This window comes from Anser anser (genome assembly GCF_964211835.1).
Source record: "Anser anser genome assembly, chromosome: 1".
Lineage (NCBI taxonomy): Eukaryota > Metazoa > Chordata > Aves > Anseriformes > Anatidae > Anser > Anser anser.
This window is the reverse complement of record NC_139720.1, coordinates 43,139,432-43,160,581: the sequence shown is the minus strand read 5'-3', so window position 1 is coordinate 43,160,581 and position 21,150 is coordinate 43,139,432. Positions and strand designations below refer to the sequence as shown.

At 35.2% G+C, this 21,150-nt stretch overlaps 2 protein-coding genes across 13 annotated transcripts in view; both read right to left on the bottom strand.

Annotated features, from left to right (window-relative positions):
• PTPRQ (protein tyrosine phosphatase receptor type Q) overlaps nt 1-14,154 on the bottom strand; it is a 138,406-nt gene extending 124,252 nt beyond the window's left edge. The window contains exons 1-10 of one of the 6 annotated variants that reach the window (XM_083819707.1): nt 13,403-14,154; nt 13,242-13,317; nt 12,482-12,578; nt 9,652-9,789; nt 8,889-9,024; nt 7,506-7,760; nt 6,217-6,434; nt 3,162-3,348; nt 2,735-3,019; nt 433-717 (exon numbers count right to left, since the gene is read on the bottom strand). In XM_083819707.1, the coding sequence (XP_083675833.1) occupies nt 433-717; nt 2,735-3,019; nt 3,162-3,348; nt 6,217-6,434; nt 7,506-7,760; nt 8,889-9,024; nt 9,652-9,789; nt 12,482-12,529 (1,552 nt within the window). In that variant the 5' untranslated portion in view covers nt 12,530-12,578; nt 13,242-13,317; nt 13,403-14,154. Of the gene's footprint in view, nt 1-432; nt 718-2,734; nt 3,020-3,161; nt 3,349-6,216; nt 6,435-7,505; nt 7,761-8,888; nt 9,025-9,602; nt 9,614-9,651; nt 9,790-12,481; nt 13,185-13,241 lie in introns of those variants that run through there. The other 5 variants (XM_083819711.1, XM_083819710.1, XM_083819708.1 and 2 more) reach the window with 5 other exon arrangements.
• Nucleotides 14,155-15,682: 1,528 nt separating this feature from the next.
• Nucleotides 15,683-21,150, bottom strand: part of OTOGL (otogelin like) — a 100,295-nt gene continuing 94,827 nt past the window's right edge. For 4 of the 7 annotated variants that reach the window (XM_083820190.1, XM_083820194.1, XM_083820193.1 and 1 more), the window contains one exon: nt 15,683-19,855. In XM_083820190.1, coding sequence (XP_083676316.1) covers nt 19,655-19,855 — 201 coding nt within the window. In that variant the 3' untranslated portion in view covers nt 15,683-19,654. The remainder of the gene's footprint in view (nt 19,856-21,150) is intronic. The other 3 variants (XM_083820191.1, XM_083820192.1, XM_083820195.1) reach the window with 2 other exon arrangements.

Below are 21,150 nucleotides of genomic sequence, written 5' to 3'. Positions count from 1 at the left end.
CACTCCACTGAATATATACAGATAAAAAAGATGATGCAACTGGAGTCACAGTATCAATAATTAGGAAAAAAAAAAAAACTTATCTGCCTTCGCCTACATAATTTGAGATATCATAGTAATGTCTCTACTTTGCTAAAATTAAACATATGAACCATAAAGCAGTATTTATCAAATATGATGTCATCGCTTTAGCACACAGGGGTGTGCTATAAGCAAACAAATAAATAAGAGAATAGCTACATTTATTTTTTTGAAAGGTTCTGAATGTTAAAATCAGTAAACAGAAAATATAAAATACAATTGCCCTGATTTTCCCCCAGTACATACCAACAAACTACTCCTTGCAAATGATCTTAAAAATACTTTTATGCCTTGTATTTTCAATGTGAACAGCCTACTGGAAAAAAAAAAAAAAAAAAAAGGATACATTACCTGTTGTGATTAATATAGGCTTTTCATGGCAGCTTAGAGTTCCCTTCTCTGCTACATTCAGTAAATATATCTGATACTGATGATAAGGTTTTACATTTCCTATAACTATTGAAGTCTTTCTTTTTTCAACTGGTAACTGTTCCCAGACATTGGTTTCAGTATCCAAAATGTTAATAAGGTAATAATGAAAATAAGCACTGGATGAATGCTGTGGAGCCTTCCACTTTAAATGTATTTCTGCAGATGAAACGTATGTAGTCTCTAACTTCTGGGAGTGCAATGGCCCTGTTGAATAAGATTAGAAATAGAAAACGGGGTAAAAGCTTCTGTTGTCTTTTATCAAAAACAAAGATTTATTTTGTTAAATAAAGCCTGAAAAGCTAACACTACACACTAACTGACATAAATACAAAATAGTATTAAAGCAAAACAAAGCAGCCTTGACAATATAACTAATATTTATATGCAGAGGAATACTCTGTGTAATTCAGGTTTTCTGAATTGCCCTGCTCTTTATGCAGAACTCATTCTCCTCAGTTAGGCTCCCTCCCTTATATTTAGACCAGAAACATTATCTCAGACAAATGGTATATATTACCTAAGTTGGTTAAAAACCGATCCTAATGAATTAAATGGCAAAATCTACAGAATTTCAGAAAGTGTTGAATGCACACACTTTTTATCAGTCCTCCTCATCATATGTCTCCTATATCTCTTCCAACAGTTCAGTCACTAGTCTAATAAGCAATAAACTGATCTCTTTTTTCTTGCCTGGACAATCATGTTTCTGTAGATAGTATTTTTGCAGCTGTACAGCTGATCTCTGAGGTAAAACATATACTTGCTTTTGATAGGAGAAAGCAGGAATATCTTTATGTCATTGTAGAGGCAACTGGCATTACAACACCTAATAAATAGAAAACAAGCCACCTGACTAGGGGCCAGAGAGGCAGGTAGGCAGAGAAGATGGGGGGACTTTCAAGTAGCCCAGAGGGTGAAGAAGCAAAATATGTCAAAATGTACTGGCTACATTTTGAAGGAACAGCTTCCTTCCCCTAAAGAAAACCCTGCATTTTGTTCTGACCTTAAGACAAAGGACTTCTGTCTCATATTTGGATTGCCTTTACAAAATTGGCAAAAATTTTAGGGCAGTACGTTTTCTTTAGCTTCTGCAAATCAGAACATCTTCCCAGTACCACAGAAAAGGAAGCTGAAGAAACTCTGCACCTAAAATTAATTCTCAGGCATCAGATCAAAACTTGTAAATCCCTTATTTAACAGCTTCCATCTTACTGATTTTAAAAAAAAAAAAAGTATTTTCTTCCTCACATACATTTAGGGTTAACTGGTTATACACCTGTTGATAAACAATTTTATTTGCAGTTATGTGTGTGTATATATAGGTATATAAGCAATACAAATATTAAGTATATAAAATACAAGATACATCGCTAAATAATTACATATAAATTTATAGTTAGCACTGTTCAAATCAAAGTACAAAATTATTAGATTGACTCGAAAGCTAACCAAGTTGTAAAATAGATAGCTTTTCCATAGTGTCAAGTCTTTGGCAGATTAAGAACCTTTAGCATTATATTTGTGTCCATGAAGTAATTTTTTCCTTGAAGACATCTCTATTTGTTCACCTTTGGATTCAAAGGTATTTTTCATCTTTACCCACAGGCCCATTTCATTTGACTTCATCCAAACGACAGCTAGCTAGATTTTACTAGAACACAAGCTGATTGCTTCATAAATTTTTTCTTATGCCATACAGCATCACGCAGTGGGTCAAAACACAATGTATTTTTAAGCCATAAACTTTGTCCTAAACTTTACTGCAGATATAATAGGATACCTCTATTTCAACAAAAACTTTTACTTTAGATTGGAAAGTCTGCTACTCTGTTTCATCAGCATGGCTAAAAAGCATCTTACTTCTACTCTGACATCTAGCTTTATCTTTATACATCAGTAGGAATTCTGTGACTAAAATCAAAGTAACAATGAGTTTTTATAATGTACTTCACAGAAGTTGAATTTGCAGCTGGCATTCTGCTTGTGGCCACTGAAAACACCTTACCCTTCCTCATTATTCTCATAAGCAATTAAGCACAAAAGCAAAATGAAGATTTTGGAATCAGTTCTACAAGCAGGCGAATCCTGGACTCAGAAGTCATGTTCAAATTTATTTCTAATTTCAGACTAAATAGCAACAAAATGAATAACATAATCAAAGGAAAAGTATGAAAAGTATATGATTATGTGGTTCTTACTACTATCCATTTTTGTAACTTACTTGTTTCTACCTTCAGAATTGGACTTAAGACAGTCTGTGCCCCATCTGGGTTCCTTGCTGCTAGTAAAAACCTGTAGCAAAGGCCAGGAGACAACTGCACGATTTTCGTCTGTGTTGTATTCACAGGCAAGCTCAGAATGTATGGTTTCATATGATCAAAATAGTACTTAATTATGAGTGCAAAGCCTGACTTAAGCCAGATGTCGGTATCACTCCATATAAACACGGCTTCAGTTGTCTTGATATCATGCACACTAAATGTGAAGTTTTCTGGTATGAGGGGTACTGAAAAAGAACATCAAAAATGAAAAAGTCATTCAAAATCATGAAAACTTTGTTCTTTTTCTGTTTGTATATTCAAAGCCAAATTGGGCTGGGGAGGGGGGGTGTTAAAATAAATGCAAAAAATTGGAAGAAAGACAGTTACATTCATATTCACAAATATATGGTAGCTGTATATAGCAGAAAAATCCTGTGAAGAAATAGTCTGGGCCACTGTGATCTCTCTGAAGAGCATAACAGTCTGTTTCATTTTCTGGTATCATCGACAAAGATGAGATACCAGCCTTTAGAAGATAAGGAGATCCATCTGTCCATAACAGCTGACCTTCGTCCTATGTGGAAAAAATGAAGGAAAAAAATTACATATATTTTTACATTACATTAATGAATTATTGAAGCTTTTCTCATTGCAAGGGTATCTCCTAAACAACCAAAATTTACATATTTGATTTCTAAAATTAATTACATGGGAACATTTTGAATGAAAAATTTCAGTGTAAAATTATTCCCCCCTCAATTAAAATAAAGTAGTAGATACAACATTTTAATAAAAGCCATATAGGGATAATGTAGAGTGTTTGATCATTACAGTCAATCCTTTAAAAAACACTATTTATCAAATAATCACGGATGGATAATTTTCTAAAAATGTTAGTAATGGAAAAGAAACAAATTCAGTCAGCTAACAAAATTCATAAATTTGGTCTGAAAGCAAAAAGTTTAGCTTAAACAAAATACAGGGCTTGATTCACAGTCAGATGGGGAAATGCTATCTTTTCCTCACTGTCACTCATGACAGTAGCTCAGGAGTTAGGACAATCACACCTAATTCAGAGTTCCTAACCTTTGAAATACTTCCCATTTCTGCAGCAGAATAGTCCATAGACTAGACTGAGACAGTCTGACACTTTGGGAGAAAGGTGCCTGCAAAATTTGCTCACAGTATTGCAGTACAGACCTCCCTCCCTAGCGGGAGGTAGGTTTCAGTCTGCACTCCACTAGAAAACATTGTTTTCATTTCTCTGAGAAAACCAACCAACCAACCAACCAATCAACCAACCAACCATGTTGGTTTAGACTAAGCCAGTTTTATCCAATTCTTCTGTTGATTTGAAAGAAATCAAAATGCTGTGATGTCTCTCATTTCCACAAGAGTGTGAAGATTTCCAGTGGTACAAAAATTAAATATTTAATTCAGCTTGACTTTTAGAAGGACTTGTGTGTCTAGCCTAGTATTTCAAAAATACTGTGTACATCAATGCATATTTTTTCTTATAGCGGTCTTTGAAACCTTTGTAGCTGGGCTTGTAAGAAAGACCTCAGTCTTTGCCTACCTTTTTCACTTTCTAAATCTGAAGACCTCCACAGAGTGTCAGGACAGATGTAAGGACATCACCCAAGTGCTCCCATCTTTCTTACCCAGCACAGGGACCTAAATGACCAGGGTACCCAATTGTCTTTCACAGGAACGCTCACTCATGTCAGTAAAGATTTTAATGTAGTTACGTATCCAAATAGGGTTAAAGAAGGAGAAACTGAGAATTCAAATGTTACAGAAGTTAATATTGCTCGCAGTGTTACTTTTATCGGTGTCACAGTGCTCCACAGTTTTCCTAAGGCTGATGAAATCCTCCGAGTATGTTATAGACTCAACTTTATTTTAATTTCATAGAATACTTAAAGTCCCAAGGGTATTGAGAGAAAAATATTTAAAACAGAAATTTAACTCATTAATGGTTCAAACACCAGAGAAAACCATAATTGAATCTGTATTTTTTATCTCATGATTCTAAACAAGTCTCACCATTCCTAATATATGTCCCATGATCTTTGAACTCCTAAGGTTCATATTCATGTAATTACAATTTTGCAATTCTCATAGGATGAGCAAATGACAACAGTGACAGTTAGAAGGACTGAAACACACTCATACAGTACTTTAATCATACAGTACCTGAACATGCTAATTAATGACAAATATTTAAGAAAGGAGTGCTTGAAAAACACTTCATCCCTTGCCATTCTTAAAATAAGGTGTTCATCTTGTTCATTAAACTGACTAGACTCCCACAAACTTAAAAATGCATGTCATAATCTATATTAAACAATTGACTAACAATCAAATTCCAGTCTGGCAATTAACTCTTCCCTGTGTAATCAGAATTTTGAAAGGAAGAAAAAAGAAAAAAAAAAAAAACGCCTTAGTAGTTATCAATCTTCAATAATATTATGTTTTCATTAGATAGCTATTTTTGGCAGCCTCTTACAAATACTACCTTATTCCTAAAATACCAAGTTGGTTAAGATTAATATCACTATGCTGTAAAAATTATAGCAATTCTTAAATCTTATGTATAAAACAATATTACATGTAAAATACATATAGTACAGTTGTTTCTCTAACATGGAAGGCTAGAATGCCTCTCTAATCACAAATCTAGACAGGTTTGTGTTTCTCAAACTAAACACAACTGCAAGTTTCTTTTCTACAATGAAACACTTCTACTGAAAAGCAGGCTTTCTCTAAGCTTTCTGATACTTAGGACAAACGACGTTTTCACTAAACTTAGTTACAGGAAAACTGAGTCCCAATTTTCTGGCAGAGCTCCTCCATCATTGTCAGAGCTTTCCCAATAATTTTATTTATCACTGTAGCTATTCCCAAATTACACACCCCGGTGAGTCATTAGGGTCATAATAACAGCAGAGCTGTCATTAAGAACCCTCCTATCACTGATAGGAGGAAATTAAACTTTTTACATGAAATACCTTGCTCCAGTCCCTTCTTCCACTGGCCTATCCAACATCCATACTGAATGGACTCTGCTAAACCAGCAGTCAGTATCTTAGACCTGCACCAAAGTTATGAAAGTCAACCCCAGACTTTGATATCCATAGAAAGTAATGGACACAAAGTATAAAATCAGATTTTAAAACTGGTAAAGCAGCACCACCTACAGGCAAAAGAAAATCCCCACGATGCACTGAAAAAAAAAAAAGACAGCCTTTTTTCCCCTGCTATGCCATCCTAAATATTTTCAGTATTTCAAATTATGCAGAATTAATGATTCCTTTTACACCTAATAATATCTACACAAACAAATGACCATTTAAAGCGTAGCACTTATTTTAAAGAATTAGGTTCTGCACATTAAAATTCTCCTGTTTCTGTATATAGCAAAAAGACAAAACAGACTGACCTTTAGGTCATTAAGACCTGTCCATAACATGACTATTTGACTAATTGTCTGGAGATAAGATAAAATAAAACCACGTTCTTCTTCATTCCCTATGTCTACAAGATGTGCCCCTTGCGAAGACATTTCACAGATTTGTTGTGCCATCTTCCATGGCTTACTCTCCTTACTCATTCTATAGCAGCTGCTTTGGAATGCCAACCACCCCTGGGAACAGGTACCTGTAGGTGAACAAGAACAGTATTTTTAGGACTTTCTGTACTATTTATGGCAGTGCTACATTTAATTTTTATTTTTTTTAAATCCGCGTTCATTTGAAGATGATAATATTTAATTAAATCATGACTACAAAATTAAATCATGACTACTAGAGGTCTTTAATTATGAATCATCCCTCATTCAAAATCCCAAGTGTCTTAAAAATTCTGATTGATTTAATTAAAAGAATATCTAGCTTACTAAAACCTACTAAAGCAAAAAAAAAAAAAAAAAGAGAGACAGAGAGAGAGAGAGAGATCCATTATTTTTTATTCCATTCTATTTTTTACATTCTCCATTAGTTTCTGGTTCATTTTTCAAATTTAAAATTTTGAAGTTAACAAGTCATTTGTTTCTAATAGTTTCCTGAATTTAGGAAAACAATTATTTCCCTGAATTTGAACCTATATCAGCCTTTCTTTTGTGTTCCTAATTTTAAAGGTTTTAAGTTACATTAGCTGTGTATTGCATTAAAAGGAATGCTGTTACACAATCAAGTGTACCAGCCTCAGAATCCTACCTCTAAAGCTTTTCTTACAAAACAGCTCACTCATCAGTACAAAAACACTGCTTTGAACACTGGCAAAAAGTATTCCAAATCCTTACAAAATACAGGATTTTCCCTGCCTTTCATAGAAAGTATATAACAAATTCAATTGATATCCTCAAGTAATTACAATCCAAAATGTCCTGTGTTTGCAGTCCACTTTCATCTAAACTAGAATCCATTTGATTCTATTTTAGACTGCAAAACATATAGTTAGCTTAAAATATTTGCACATAGAAAATTGAATTCTTGCTCCTCAAAAAGAAATTAGCAAGAAATGCCCTTTCAATGTCATTATCATTTAATTTATTTCTGCTTTCTAGAAATTAAACAACTCACATCTATTAAAAAATGTGTAAGTATATATAGACAGTTTCTATTAAAAAATGTGTAAGTATATATAGACAGTTTGCAACTTACTATTAACTCTTCTAGAAAACATAGTGCTTCCTTGCATTCATTGTGACTACAACAAACAAGTATATACCTGTTTCAGCTTGAACATCCAGTGATTGAGACACATTTATAAATTCAAGATGTAATTGGTGAAATATAAACTCAAATGTATATAAAGTTGCAGGTGTCAAATCACTCCACACAAAGAATCCATTGTTTTTTTGTATAAACTGAGAAGTATCATTCAGTGAAACTGAAACTGAAAAATCTTTGGTCATTGCACTCCAATTAAAAGACACAGTAGTAGCTGTCACAAACGTTTTGATATCATTTTCTGAAATTCCACCTAGTAGACCAGGAAAAAACAAAAACGAAAACTTGCATTACCACAACACAGTAGTTAACCCAAATCTTTAATTCATTACTATTATTTTTTTCTTTTAAGATTTGTGAGAGATACACACAATAGGTAAAATAAAAAGTATAAAATTATGTCAAAACAGAAAATGTCTTAATGAGCAATTAAGAAAGTTGTGCTCTTTTTTTTACTGTGATGCTTTGTAAGTATGTCTGAAGCAATCATAAATATAAGTTAAGTGCATATATTAAGGATTGCACAAAAGCACACAGTTTAATAGTAAAGTCAAGTAATAGATATTGATCAAGAGTGGTAACACTTCAACAGCATAAACATGAATTCCCTCTAGATTGCTCGATGTACTATTTCAGCACAGTCAGTGGGTGCTGCAATGTTTTCAACTTACTGCATATTTTTCCCAATGATGCAAGTTTGTATTCAGATCCTAGACTATTATTCTGAATATGGGCTTCTAATGTGCACAAAGGTAATACTATAAAACTATTTTATAGCAATTAACAAAATCAAGATTAGAAAGCCCTTTCAATCCAGTTATCAGCAAGACTTCTCGTCCTAAACAGCTCTACAGGTATAAAAGAAGTTTTTACAAGTTCAGTGGCTACACTCACAAATTATTATACTAACAAGTTTGCCCCAGTCAATCACAATGCTAAGAACTTCAAGCTCCTCCATAACCCTTTTTAGGGGGACTGTCATAAAATGGAAACAAAAATATTAATTATGTAATTAATATATTTAACTTCTATAAGTAAGACAAGCAATTAAAACCCTTAACTGATATGAAATTGCCAGGCTGTAATTAACTTTCCTGATGGTCGTCTTTTATATGTTTCTCCCAGAATTACTGTAGTATATCAAAGCATATAACATTTAAAAGTCTCCCAAACATTTACATCAGTCCTGTATTACAGAATTATGCTAACCAAACAAGTTATAGTAAAATTATTCCTTCTACTCTTCATGCTCAAAAACATGCCTCAATGTAAAGTTTCTACATAATTCAATAATCTCAGGATTTCAATCTGTTTTTCTTTAATCTTCTGTATAAGACTAATTATAATTATACCAAAATTATTTTTGTGCTACACTACTTACGTGTGTTAAATGACTTTACACCTAGGATATGTCCATTTTTTAGAGATTCTATTGTAACATCATATGTCTTATTTTCCTCCAGCAGAATTGTAGTACTGACAGGTTTTTGTTCAAGTTTAGAAATGTTTCTTACATTCTGTAATTTAAAAGAATTTCTAGATAAGGTGAAAGTAATAAAAATACAATTCATAAATGGTCTAAATGTTTGATGATAAAATGATGATAAATTATGAAGGTTTTGAAATGGACATCTGATATTGCAGCACATCACACTTAAGGCTACATTTAAACTGCAAAATAGCCAATGCATTTATAACACAACCTTTTAGAGATTGTTCAAGCTATTAAGAAACACCTCCACATGAAAATCCTTATTTTCTTTAAGTTCCAGGACATCTTGTGCGCAAAATGAGAACAATGCCCTGCCACAAAGATCTGGGGGTAGTGTTTGTGCTTCTCCTGAAGAAGCTGGAGTCCTCCTTCAAACCAGAGAACTTTGAAGAATTTACATATTCTGAACTTCAAACATATGTCTATCTATCCTTATTCAACCAGGATACACAAGGGTATTTTAAGTCCCACTGGCTTCAAAAGGATTCTGTAAAAGTTCATATAAACTACATGAATAACTGAATTCAGTATAATTTCTCCAAAGTTTCTCTTTATTTGCCATTTTATATTGATCTTAAAAAATGCTATTAATTACATACGTACAGCTTAAATACATTTGTAACTACTTCTTGCTTAGATTGATGACATTTACTTTTTGATTGAAAGCATCTGTGTGCTGATAGGTTACAATATAATAGTCCGGATCTTCTCCTTTGGGAAATTCAGTCCACTCCATCAAAGCTACTCTAGCAGGCTTTTTCATTTGGTCACAGTCTAGACTCTCTGAGCCCTGCAACAGAAACGTGCATGAGTACAACTTAACAGAACATGCAAAAAATTTCCTTTTAATTACTTAGTTGTCTGTATTAACTACTTTTACCTAAAATTTGTCAGCTAGTACTAGATTTTATATGGACCAATACTACCAGCCCTATTATGTGACACAGAAGGGCTTCATGATTTTTACAAGCTCTGCGGCTACAGGTGATATTTTTCATTCTGTCTTCAGAGGTGGCCAAACCATGTCAGCTGGGACCCAAACATGTTCTACTAGAAAGAGAGAAACCTATCATCATTTTAGGAACAAGGCTAGAGAGTTCACTTTCAATGTCCATGTTGCAATCACAGTTAACTGTCAGTCGGGAGTGGGAGGCCTCAGCCCTACTCTCACGTTCCACGGTCAAGAATGTAGTTTAGCGGCATCACTTTCACAACTGCCATACATCACAGAAAATGAAAAAGCAACATACAAGGGGTAATAAAATAATTCATCCTACACCTCCTTACCTATCCAATCTAGACATGGCAATACAAACTTCTGAATCACACGTCTAAAATTAACAGAAATTTAGGCATGTGATGCCAAACCCTACCACATAACAATTATTTAAACGCTGTAGTCCTTTCTGTCTTTTAAGTCCTTTTAAGTTCCATTTTCATTTTCTTTATGAACTAGGAAGACAAATATATGCCATCATTTAGCAATGAACTCAAAATGTAGTCAAAAAAACAAAACAAAACAAAAAAAAAACACAACACAGGAGGGAAAAAAAATCAAAGCACAGGATCTTAATGTTCAGTTCATACTTTTTAAAGTATAAAATTTATAAAGTTTATATAGGATTTAACCTCTATAATCTTTATAAGCCCCTTATAAAAGGATACATACTACTTTGTGGAAGCCCCTGATTTGACATACTAGACTAATACTGATGGCATACACAAAAGTGTTTAAAGATATTAGATGTTTCCAGGAAAAGTAATAGGCTGTTAATTGATGGTTGCATAGCTGGCTTCCATTCCTCTAAAATAATCTGGTAAAGACAATGCAATCCAAAGGGCAGGCAAATCTGCTTTTAAAGTTAATAAAAGAAATATGTAATTGCCAATAATTGACTTAAGACATTTTTAATATTTTTCCACTATTAGGATTATTGTATGCCATTTTTATTATACATGCATATTGCTAGACCTAAAACTAACAAAATCTGCAAGTGTACATTGCATTTTTGATTTTACCATATATGATGAGAGGATTAAGAATGCCCCTTTTTCTTGACAACACCTTTCTAGTACATTTTAGGTCCCTGTGCAAAGAATGCAGAAATACAAAAAAGATCTTAAGTTGACCACAAAGACCTAAGGTTCAAATCTATCTTTAGGCTAGCTGCATACTAGCTAAAGAGGTGTCTTCCTAAGCAAATATCCATCAACCTGTTCTGTAGACTATTTCTTGATAAATGACTAAAGTAAGCTTTTCAGTCTGAAAAAGAGGCACAAGGGGAAATATAACAGAGGTCTATAAAATCTTAAGTAGTCAGAAGTGAGCAAGGATTGCTTTTTAGTTGTCTCTTTCAGTACAAGAAGTGTGAAGGACCAAACGTAGCTGGTAGGGCCCAAATCCAAATCAAACAAGGCAACTTCATTGGATAACTGATCTGTATTCTTGCCAAAGTCTAAAACAAGTACCAAAAGTTTGTATGAGCTTCAGAGGAGGCTGGACTAGTTCATACAAGAGAACTACGCTAAAGCTCAGTAAATGCACTGAAATTACACCCATCTCGGGAAGTCTTTAAGCTACAAATGATGAGAAACTAACATAGTACAGGTCACTCTCATATTATGCTGCTCTTACAGTCCTTGCCAAAGACCCGCTTTTCATTGCTGCTGGAGAGTTGATACCAGGCTAACTAAAGATTTGATTTCACCCCATATCACCGTCCTTAAGAGGCTGGCATTCTCAACTGCTCCGCTTGAAACTTCCCCAGTTGCTGTGGATCACAGACTGCTGCATTATGGACTCCGCTAAAAACACCTCTTCTTGAGCTCAAAACTGGCCAGCACAAATGGACGCTATCTGGATATTCCAGAAGAATATACCAGGAGGCTCAGTACTGTACAGGCATCTCACCACCCCAAATGGGCTCTCTTCCCTAAAGGAATGAGTGGTATTCATATGAGAAACTGACAGAACTTCAAAATCACCTTTGCCACAAAACACAGTAATCTAAATGTAAAATAAAGATTACATACACAAAACCTAAACATAGATAAACATGAACAAAACTACTGCAAAGTGTACTACAAAGGGAAGCAGAAAGATAGTAATGTGGTCCTTACATATGCAGTTCTTATATTAATGTTTCTTAAAGCAGTAGCCAGAGCATAACCCTGTGTGCCAGAACTATCCTGAATTTCCAGCATCGCAGTGTCCAAAAAGTTATAAAGCACCATGAGTTAGTTAAGAACTTGAAGATGCTGGGACCTGTTACTTCTTCCGGGGATCAATATTATGCCAGAAGCAGCAGACAACAGAGCAGATCAAGGCTTCCAAAAGAGCTTCCAAACAAATTGGGAAGAAAGTAGACTGGAAATATTCAGCAACAATAAATGAGAGCTCCTTGTGACTGTCAGAATGACAAGAAAGCAATCCAAATCAACATCCAATTAGTTACCTTCAAAAAAGAGAATTGTTTTCTTACCTGAAATATGTATTTTAACAAAAGCAGGAGAAAAATTACTTGATCCATAAAGAAATCTTACAGTCCCAGTGTCTAATTTGTGTTCCAATCACAACAGCTTCAAAACAAAATTGTGTGTGAATATTTATGACATGAGAAAACTAACATACATTTAAACTGCACATAGGTGTAACTGCAGCCAATGGTGTGCCCTAGATTTGTTTCTGCATTCTGGCCCTGCCTCTTCTTCCACGGCCTGATGAAAAGCCTACTGCGATCAGCAAAAAGGGTTTCCTTTAACATTAGTAAATTCCAGGTGGGCCTGTTGTTTTATTTGCCAGTAAAGATCCATGAGTCAAAAATGTCTTTTTTAAAAGTTTTACTACTGATTTAAATCCATTTAAACCCATAGAAGCCCTTACACTTTCTTCAAAAGTAACTTCAAAAGAAACTATTCTCCATAGTACCTATCTTCCAGCAAATTGTCCCTCTGACAGCACCCAAATAAGCCCGTAAGTCCTAGAACCGTTTTCGATGGAAGTAGCAAGCAGCCATGCACAACCCTCTAGCAGTACATTCCTACAATGTTCAACAAGAATTAATATAAACATTATAAATCCATGGCAATTTCTGTTAAATGTGTTCATCAAAAGACAGGCGTACACTAATATTTCCTGGAGAATTGCATGAGCAGTTATGAAATTGCCTATGGAAAACCCCAAATGCTACTTTTCAGTGCAGAAGCAGAGCTCACAGACCTGCTGCCTCCCACATAACCTACCTGTTTATTAGAGGGCTTCTTAAATTTCGGCTCAGGAACGCACAACTGAGAGAAATCCGTGAAACACCACAAAGACCTGGGCAGGAGAGGCAAATCAGCGGGATGTCACGGCTGCCCCCCGCCTCAGCCGGGGACCCCACGGGGCAGGGCAGACATCTTACCGCGCCCGCTACCTCAGGCGGGAGGGGAGCGCATCCCCCGGTGCCCCTCGGGAGGACAAGCAGCCTCGGCTGGCCCCGCCGCCGCGCCAGCTGCCTTCTTCTCCGCCCTCCCCCTCCCCCGCCCCTGCCGTGCCGGCCATTCCTGCCCTCGGCGGAGAGAGGCTGCTGTGGAGCCGAGAGGGTCCCCCGTTGCCCTCCCGCCGCCAGGTCCCCTCACACCCAGCGGGGACCCCTGCCCCGCTCCCCGCTGTGCGGCTCTGCTTCCCCGGCCTCCAGCCGGACGCTCAGCCTTTGTCATTCCTGTCGTGGTTCCGTTATCCGCTGTCCTGGAATACGGACCCTTCTTAAATTCGCCACCAGCAGGCGTTCTTCAACTCTCCTTCCATGCTACAGGAGTGTTTGGGGATTTGTAAATAAGCACCTGCAAGGGGTGATGCTTGCTCCCGGTAGTTCTGGCTTTCATTCGCTTTGAGAAGATACTTCCCAATTCGGCATTATAGAGTTTCAGAGTACATTTGTGGAAAGTATTAGTAACAAATACAATCAAAGCAACTATTACTAATTCCTGAGTTTTATCTTTTCAACTGGCTAGGCTCTAACAGACAATTTTAACTTCTAGGTGGTACATGAAAAGGGTTAAATCAGACAACTTAGGAATAAAGTTGCTCTCAGAACCCATACATTTCTCCTCAGTATAACACTGGCTTCGTACATCATCCTGACTGGGAAACGCAAATGCTGGCCCCGGAGGAGAACTAGACATCGAAACCTTGTCACTGTTGGACTCTCTGTAAAGATCCTAACTGAGCTCCATGGGGCAGAATTTCTGCTCTCCATACCAAGCTGTTGGCCTCTGTACTGAGATCCTGAGTGAAGATACCAGAGTAAGCATCTGCAAACATAAATACACAGCAGAAGGCCCAATAGTCAAGAATACCTAACAGCAGGACCACTGCTTTATTTTCAAAAAGCTACTAAGCAAGGACAGCTCAAACAAAAATCGGATGGTGGAAGCTCTTGATTAAAGCTGAAGCAGTGAATTCAGAAGCAAATTTCTCTCAGTATAGATCTCAGTGCCCCAACATACCCTAAATTAACCTTTTTAACAGAAAACTAGCTCTCTGCTGTCCTTTGAAATTAAATTGATTTAATAAGCTGATAAAAATGTTTATATAAATTATTTCCAGACAAAGTAGTCATAGAACACACAAAAATCAGTGCCACTGTGAGCTTGGACCATAAAAAATGAGCAATGCCCATCATATTATTTACTGTGTATTTTTTAGGTGGTATCATGGCACAATATATTCTTTTTCTTGAGATCTTATTCTTATTCTTATCTTATTCTTCAGTGGGCTGCTCTTCATTTTTCCTAAAATCTGTGTGCAACTGAAATTTGAATCGTGAAATAAGGAATACAATTTTGATTGGAGCTTTTTTTTCTTCTGGTAAACAAGGCAGGCTGAATCTCACCAGAAAAAAAAAAATAAATAAATAAAATAAAAATAACATTTTTTATGTAACCCATGTTCCAAGAAGGTCACAGTAATTCAGAAGTGGCTGCAAAGAAACCCCTTATCTCAAAACATTGAGTCAGTCTGAGACACACACGTAGAGAGAGCACGCATGGACATAACACTTGAATGTTACTTCAGCTATGAATGCCACAAGGAAGCTGCTGCACACTCAGCTGTTTTACAAAGCAGACATACTGAGCTATTTTCCAGAGCACTTTTGTAATCACCAAGCACACGAGGAGGCTTTATTAATGTGGTGATTTTCAGACAATGGTAGGAATCCTCTCTTTTTTTTAAAACTTACTAAATCAAGTGTGTGGCACATTCCACCTTAATCAAATGAACACTCCCCAAAATACAAACATTTTCCTTTTATTCAGCATTTTTAGTGATTAAGTTTTACCATCATTAACTATTGGTTTTCCCCAGAACACAATATCAGTACAGATCAGGCGCTTTCTATTTTCCTCCTGTTTTTCATACAAAAACTACTTGAGAACTTCCATGATTATATGTTCCAGTTCATTTACGTTTTGTCCCACAAACATCTGTGGGATTTTGCCATAGGACATACACCTGTACATGATTACATTGGCAGCATAACCTCAAACTAATTTCTGGAAAAGGATTTGATGGGACAGAGCTTGAAATATTCAGTTCAAGTCAGTGTTTCCCACTGCCACAGAGTTCCTGATTGGTACCTACACATTTATTTGGCACCATTTTTTTACACAAAGACTAACCTCTAGATCTGGACATTGGCCTTGTCTTTTAAATTCTTATAAAAAGAAGGGTGGAAAAGAGAGAGAGAGAGATGGAAAAAGCTGCACGGAACCGATGCACAGTAAAAAAATATCCAGCAGTATAGAAGGTCAAGAGAAAAAAAGTGGATTTGTGTCAGACAGAACTAAGTGCAAAAGGAAGGGGAGGAGATTCTCACTTGGAGCAGCATTTTGTGACTGCTTAAGCATTTGTTTTTCTGGAGTGGTTTCTTGTAAATGCCTCCATCTTTTATTGAATTATTTTGTTTGTAACTCTATTTAAACAACATATTTCAGGCATGATCCTGCTCTCAAAAGAAACTGTCTATAAAGACCTCAGTGCTTTTTAACTACTGGTACACAGATGAATTTAGAAAGATGTCTGTCTGCAATGTGGAAAAGTAATAACTCATGCAAATGTATTAACTTTTACTTTCATTTTTAGTATACAGATATCTATATTCTAGGTCTTTTATTAATGAAAACAATAAGTGACTTAAACCCAACATTAGAAGTTATGCTTTTAATTCTAATTGTTTAGTTGGGCAAAAAATGGTCTTAATGAATGAGCTGATAAATAGACAATGGTATTATAAGATCCAGGCATTACAAATAATGTGTCTAAAGTCTTACTGTTTAGTAGAAGCATATTCACTTACAATATGACTCTAAGTGCCGAGAATATTTATCTAAATACCTAAAAAACTGCATAGTTTAATGGTAAACACTTTACATGGTGTAATTCCATTTGCAATCACAAGTATTACAGAACTGCAAAAACCTAGGGAAGAAGGAAGGTTTCAAGCAGCTATAGAGGGGAGCAATGACATGGCACGCCAGGACAGCAGAGTAAGGCACGTGGTAGGTCACACACACAGCTTCTCTCTCTGTTCCTTGCATCTTCTGGTGGAAGTGTGGGAGTCAGAGAAAGGCATGCATTCCCAGCCTTTCTCTTAGGGGAGTAGATATTGTTCAAATCGTAGTTTCAGAAGGGGTAGAAGGGAGGGAACTCTGTGGATATTAAAGCTCTTTTAGTCAATAATAAACAAACTAATTAATTTTGGTATTTCACAAGCTTAGGTTTGAGTTGGATCAGCTGTCAAAACCAGTTCACAAGATACTTGCACAAACCAGGTTATGTGTAATTCCTGGGTGGGGAAGATCGAAGCAGGAATGCAGAGTTGGAGATGGGGAAACCTAAACAACCATGGAACTGTATCTACACTTATATTTAAGTTACAGACTGAGAAGATATTTGGAGCAGAACAGTCCTACCACACTGCAGGCTCATGCAAACCTGATATCTGTTCTGAAGGCTGCAATGGTTAGTTCATGTATGTATAATATACCACGTTATGCGAATTTCATCATGGAGATAGTGTGGGTGGAGCTCTGTCTAGAAAATGATTCATGAGTTTTAATAGACATTCATCCTCTGTCCAGGCCAAAGAAGTCTGAATTTGAAGTTTAGCTGTAAAATGAATGTTAGACTCTGTTCAGCTTCACCAAAGACATAAAGATTTTTTTGTATGCTTCAGGAAGGATCCTGGCCCAGTTACTACTGATTGTAGCACTTAAAAAAAAAAAAAAGAAAAAAAAAAGAGGCTAAATGAGAAAAATCTTTTAATAGCATTTTTCCTATCACATGATATCATGGATTTAATTTTAAGTTTACTTGTTTTTAATTCCAGGTTAATCTAAGGTTCTGCATTATCATCAGTGACAAAGGTAAATTACATCAACACTGACTTGTTAACATACATATGATTCTGCAAAATAATGTTTATTAATTTCTATTTAATTACAAATACAGTTCTAAATCTTACAAAAGCACATTGTTTACAAAAAGCAGAGCTGTTCATTCAAAATACAGCAAGCGTTCAGTCACTATGTGTAATAGTGCTATCTTGCAGAAGCTTTCTTAAGTCATTTTTTAAATGCTAATGTCATTAAGAAGTTTGGGGCCAAAATCTCTTGAAGTAAATGTAGAATTCCTGTCTCCATATAAATAAATCAAGAGATCCTAGAGATGTATTTTTCTTTGAATAGTTGTCCTTTTATTTTGCAGTACAAGTACCTCAAACTTTATAACTATGACAGTTATTTAATTTCCATTTCTGGCCTGTGTGGAAACTTTCTGTACACAAATTCCAACAATAAAGTCAAAGAACGTTTTGGTTCTAGGCCCTTGTATATAACATCTTGAAATATCTGCCATGCAAGTCATAAAAAAGTGCAAATAAAGCATATACTTTCTCAAAAAAAGCACTTTGTCTTGATTGCTAGGTGATAACTATTTCTTTTTAATAGTTAAATATTTTAAATAATACAATGGATTTTTCTTTCATTCTTAAACCAAGTCGCTATTTTTAAGGAGATTGCTGTGTAGAGGAGAGTCTTCTTAGTAAAGACAAATTTCAGTGTATATACTATTTTTCTTTATAAGCAATCAAATTGTACACAGCAAAAGTTTCAAGATTTTTCACAAAAACTATCAAAATAGCTTTAGATTTTTTTTTAATTTTATATTGTTTATTTTTCTTTGTATCAAACAATGTAATAATCTAACATTTTGTAATTAAATGATGACAGTCTGCAATAAAAACTGTCCGCCAAAGAGTTGTCAGAGTTTTAAACAAACATTTTAATTCTGAAATAATTTATGTGTTCAGGATTATACTGACCCACTGGGGTCAGTGGCAAAACTCTCACTGTCATCATTTAAGCCTAGTTTCATTTGGTAACTTTATAAAGCAAAATAGTCTCCTAAAAACAAGCCAAAAATTGTATCCTCAGTTTTTAAGATAAGATTACATAGTATGCTTAATACAAGGGAGAGAACATATTCAGCTTTAGGTGCTGAATCATGGAGATTTGCAACCTGATTGAACACTCATAGCTCACCTAGGCCCTTCAAAACATATTTTACATGGATTTTTTTTCCTGTATTGAAAAATTGTGAAACCTAGATTCAGTCAATAGTCGAAATCTCTGTATATAAAAAAAGAAAGTATATATATTTTATTAAAATATACTGAACACAAAATTTCAAACTGTCAAAGGAAGAAACTCATTTTGAATGGTTTAAATGTCCAGTCCCCCCTTTTTTTTTATAAATATATGCATACATAGAATCTTATTCTACCACTAGTAGACAGCCAATTTCTTACTTGTGAAAACTGAAAAGTGGATATAAAATAGAATCCTTCACATCAGAAACAGCTTTTAGATATTTGTAAAAAAGGGACAAATGCCTGAACTCTTCAGCCTTTGCCTAGTCATGCTTCTTGCTTATAGTATATACCAAAATTAAATAAACGTCAAAGGTTTAAGGACATTCTTCTTCTTCTTCTTCTATATGCTCAGGAGATACATGTACTTACAGACCACAGTCATGGTGTTTCTCAATGACTTCCAGTTTAAGCAGAGTACAGTCAGTGACTACTGCTTAACGGACAAAAGATAGACCTTTCAGCGAGATAAAAAATGTTTCAGTTGAACTGACTATTTTTTTTAATAAATTCAGTCATTCTCAAAACCACCATATGCTTCTTTTCCATTTAAACATTAATTCCAATGATGATCCTCAACTGAAATTTTCTAACCAAATGAAAAGAATCACTCACAAATTCCAAGTTTTGACAGGTAGCCATAATCCCAAATCTTAAAATACTGGAAACATAGACATCAACAACTAATTGGAGAGCCATTTAAAAGTAAATGATGGGTTAATTACACCTTGATAAAAAGGATTATATATTTCTTTCTATACATGCCAATATTTAAAAAGGAAATTTGATCAACAACATAATATCTACTAAATTTGAAAAGTTACATTATAAAACATAATTGGTGTCTTTTTTTTTTTTTTTCTTTTTTCCCTGCAGAGTAGTATATCCATCCAAGGTGAAAAAATAGTCTGGTGAAATGAAACACATTTCAGTTCTTGAGATGAAATCATATCCATGCAATGCTCAGTTCCATTGGCATGAGCATTCTATAGGCTCTTGAATGACATACATAATTTCAGTGCCATTTCCTGAGCAGTGTAGTGGCACAGTCAGATTACGTGTTCCATTTTCTCGACAACATTTACAGAATCTTAAATGGCTATCAATATTGACATTGAAAATTGTTGCAGACGGGCATTTTCCATCACAAGAAGCCACATTTATCTATGAGTAAATAGAGAACTGTAGTTAGACATCTCAGGTTTTGTTTTCCAGATTTCAAACTTCTTTCTGATTAAAATCCATTTTTATACTTGAAAAGAACTCTGGTTTTAAAAGTTATCTTCTAAAATTCATTCATTCCAAACGGAGATACATTTTTTAAATAAAGCATTTTGGTTGTATTCTGTCTTAACCTTGAGCAAAACTTTGTGCTGTGGATACCAAAATCGTATCCTTAGTTTACAAATGAATAATTTCAAAACAGCATATCCAAATTCATATCCTTTTCATGTTCACTGCTGAAAAGTTACATTCTACTAAGCAAAACAAAGGATAGTCTATCGTTCCTTTTGAACGTTCAAGAGGAAAAGTATATCAGTGCTAAAGCTTTTCCTTTCTCACTCATACTGCTCACAACTAAGAGCCTGACAACATTAGCTGTGTCATCACTGTAACAACTATATTAGCAAAGTAGATTTAGTGTCAAACAGCAAGGGGAGAGACAGGCTATAAAATTATTTATTTGTGCTCTAGACTTCATCAGAGCTAGTCTTTCTCTCACTATTATATTACATGAAATCTTCATAGGTAATATTGTAACAGAAAAGAAATTAGTAGTTTTTAATTAAAACTTCAGCCGACATTGATATACTACGAAATCAGAATTGGCCGTATTAGACCTAGTTTGTTGTTGTTGTTGTTGTTTGTGTATTTTTGTTTGGTTGTTTTTTTTTCATGGTAGTGTTTCAATCTGATTTCTTATTCAAGTGAAGCCTGTGAAAGGTACTGTGATCCACACCCTCCAAGCGGTGTCTGAACAAGTGAGACATATCCAGACAAATTAGATCAAAAGGTTAATCTTAAGGCTTTCATGAAATTTGACAGGGAAAAAAAAGTATATTAAGATCTTGTCCTAATCATTAATAATCTCATTTACAATTAAATGTAATCATGCTCAGCCATATCAGAAGTTTGACAGCATTAATCTGGTCAAAGAACACAGATGTAGCTCCAAACCAGCCACAGCCACAGCAGATACTGCCATTTGATAGGCCAAAGACTTACAATGAAATAAGGTCTCAGGTATTTTTGTGGTAGGAGAACTGGAAGGGGATGGAAGTAGAACTGAGGGAGTGAGTAGAGATTTTGTGGACATTAAAATGTGGACATTCTTCTGGTGAAGGATGAAGGAATCTGAAGGAATCTGAGCTAGCAGCAATAAATTAAATGGGAAAGAAGATGCTGGGGAAAGGGGCTTGTAAGATGGATGGAGGTGAGATCGGGCTTCTTTGTAGATG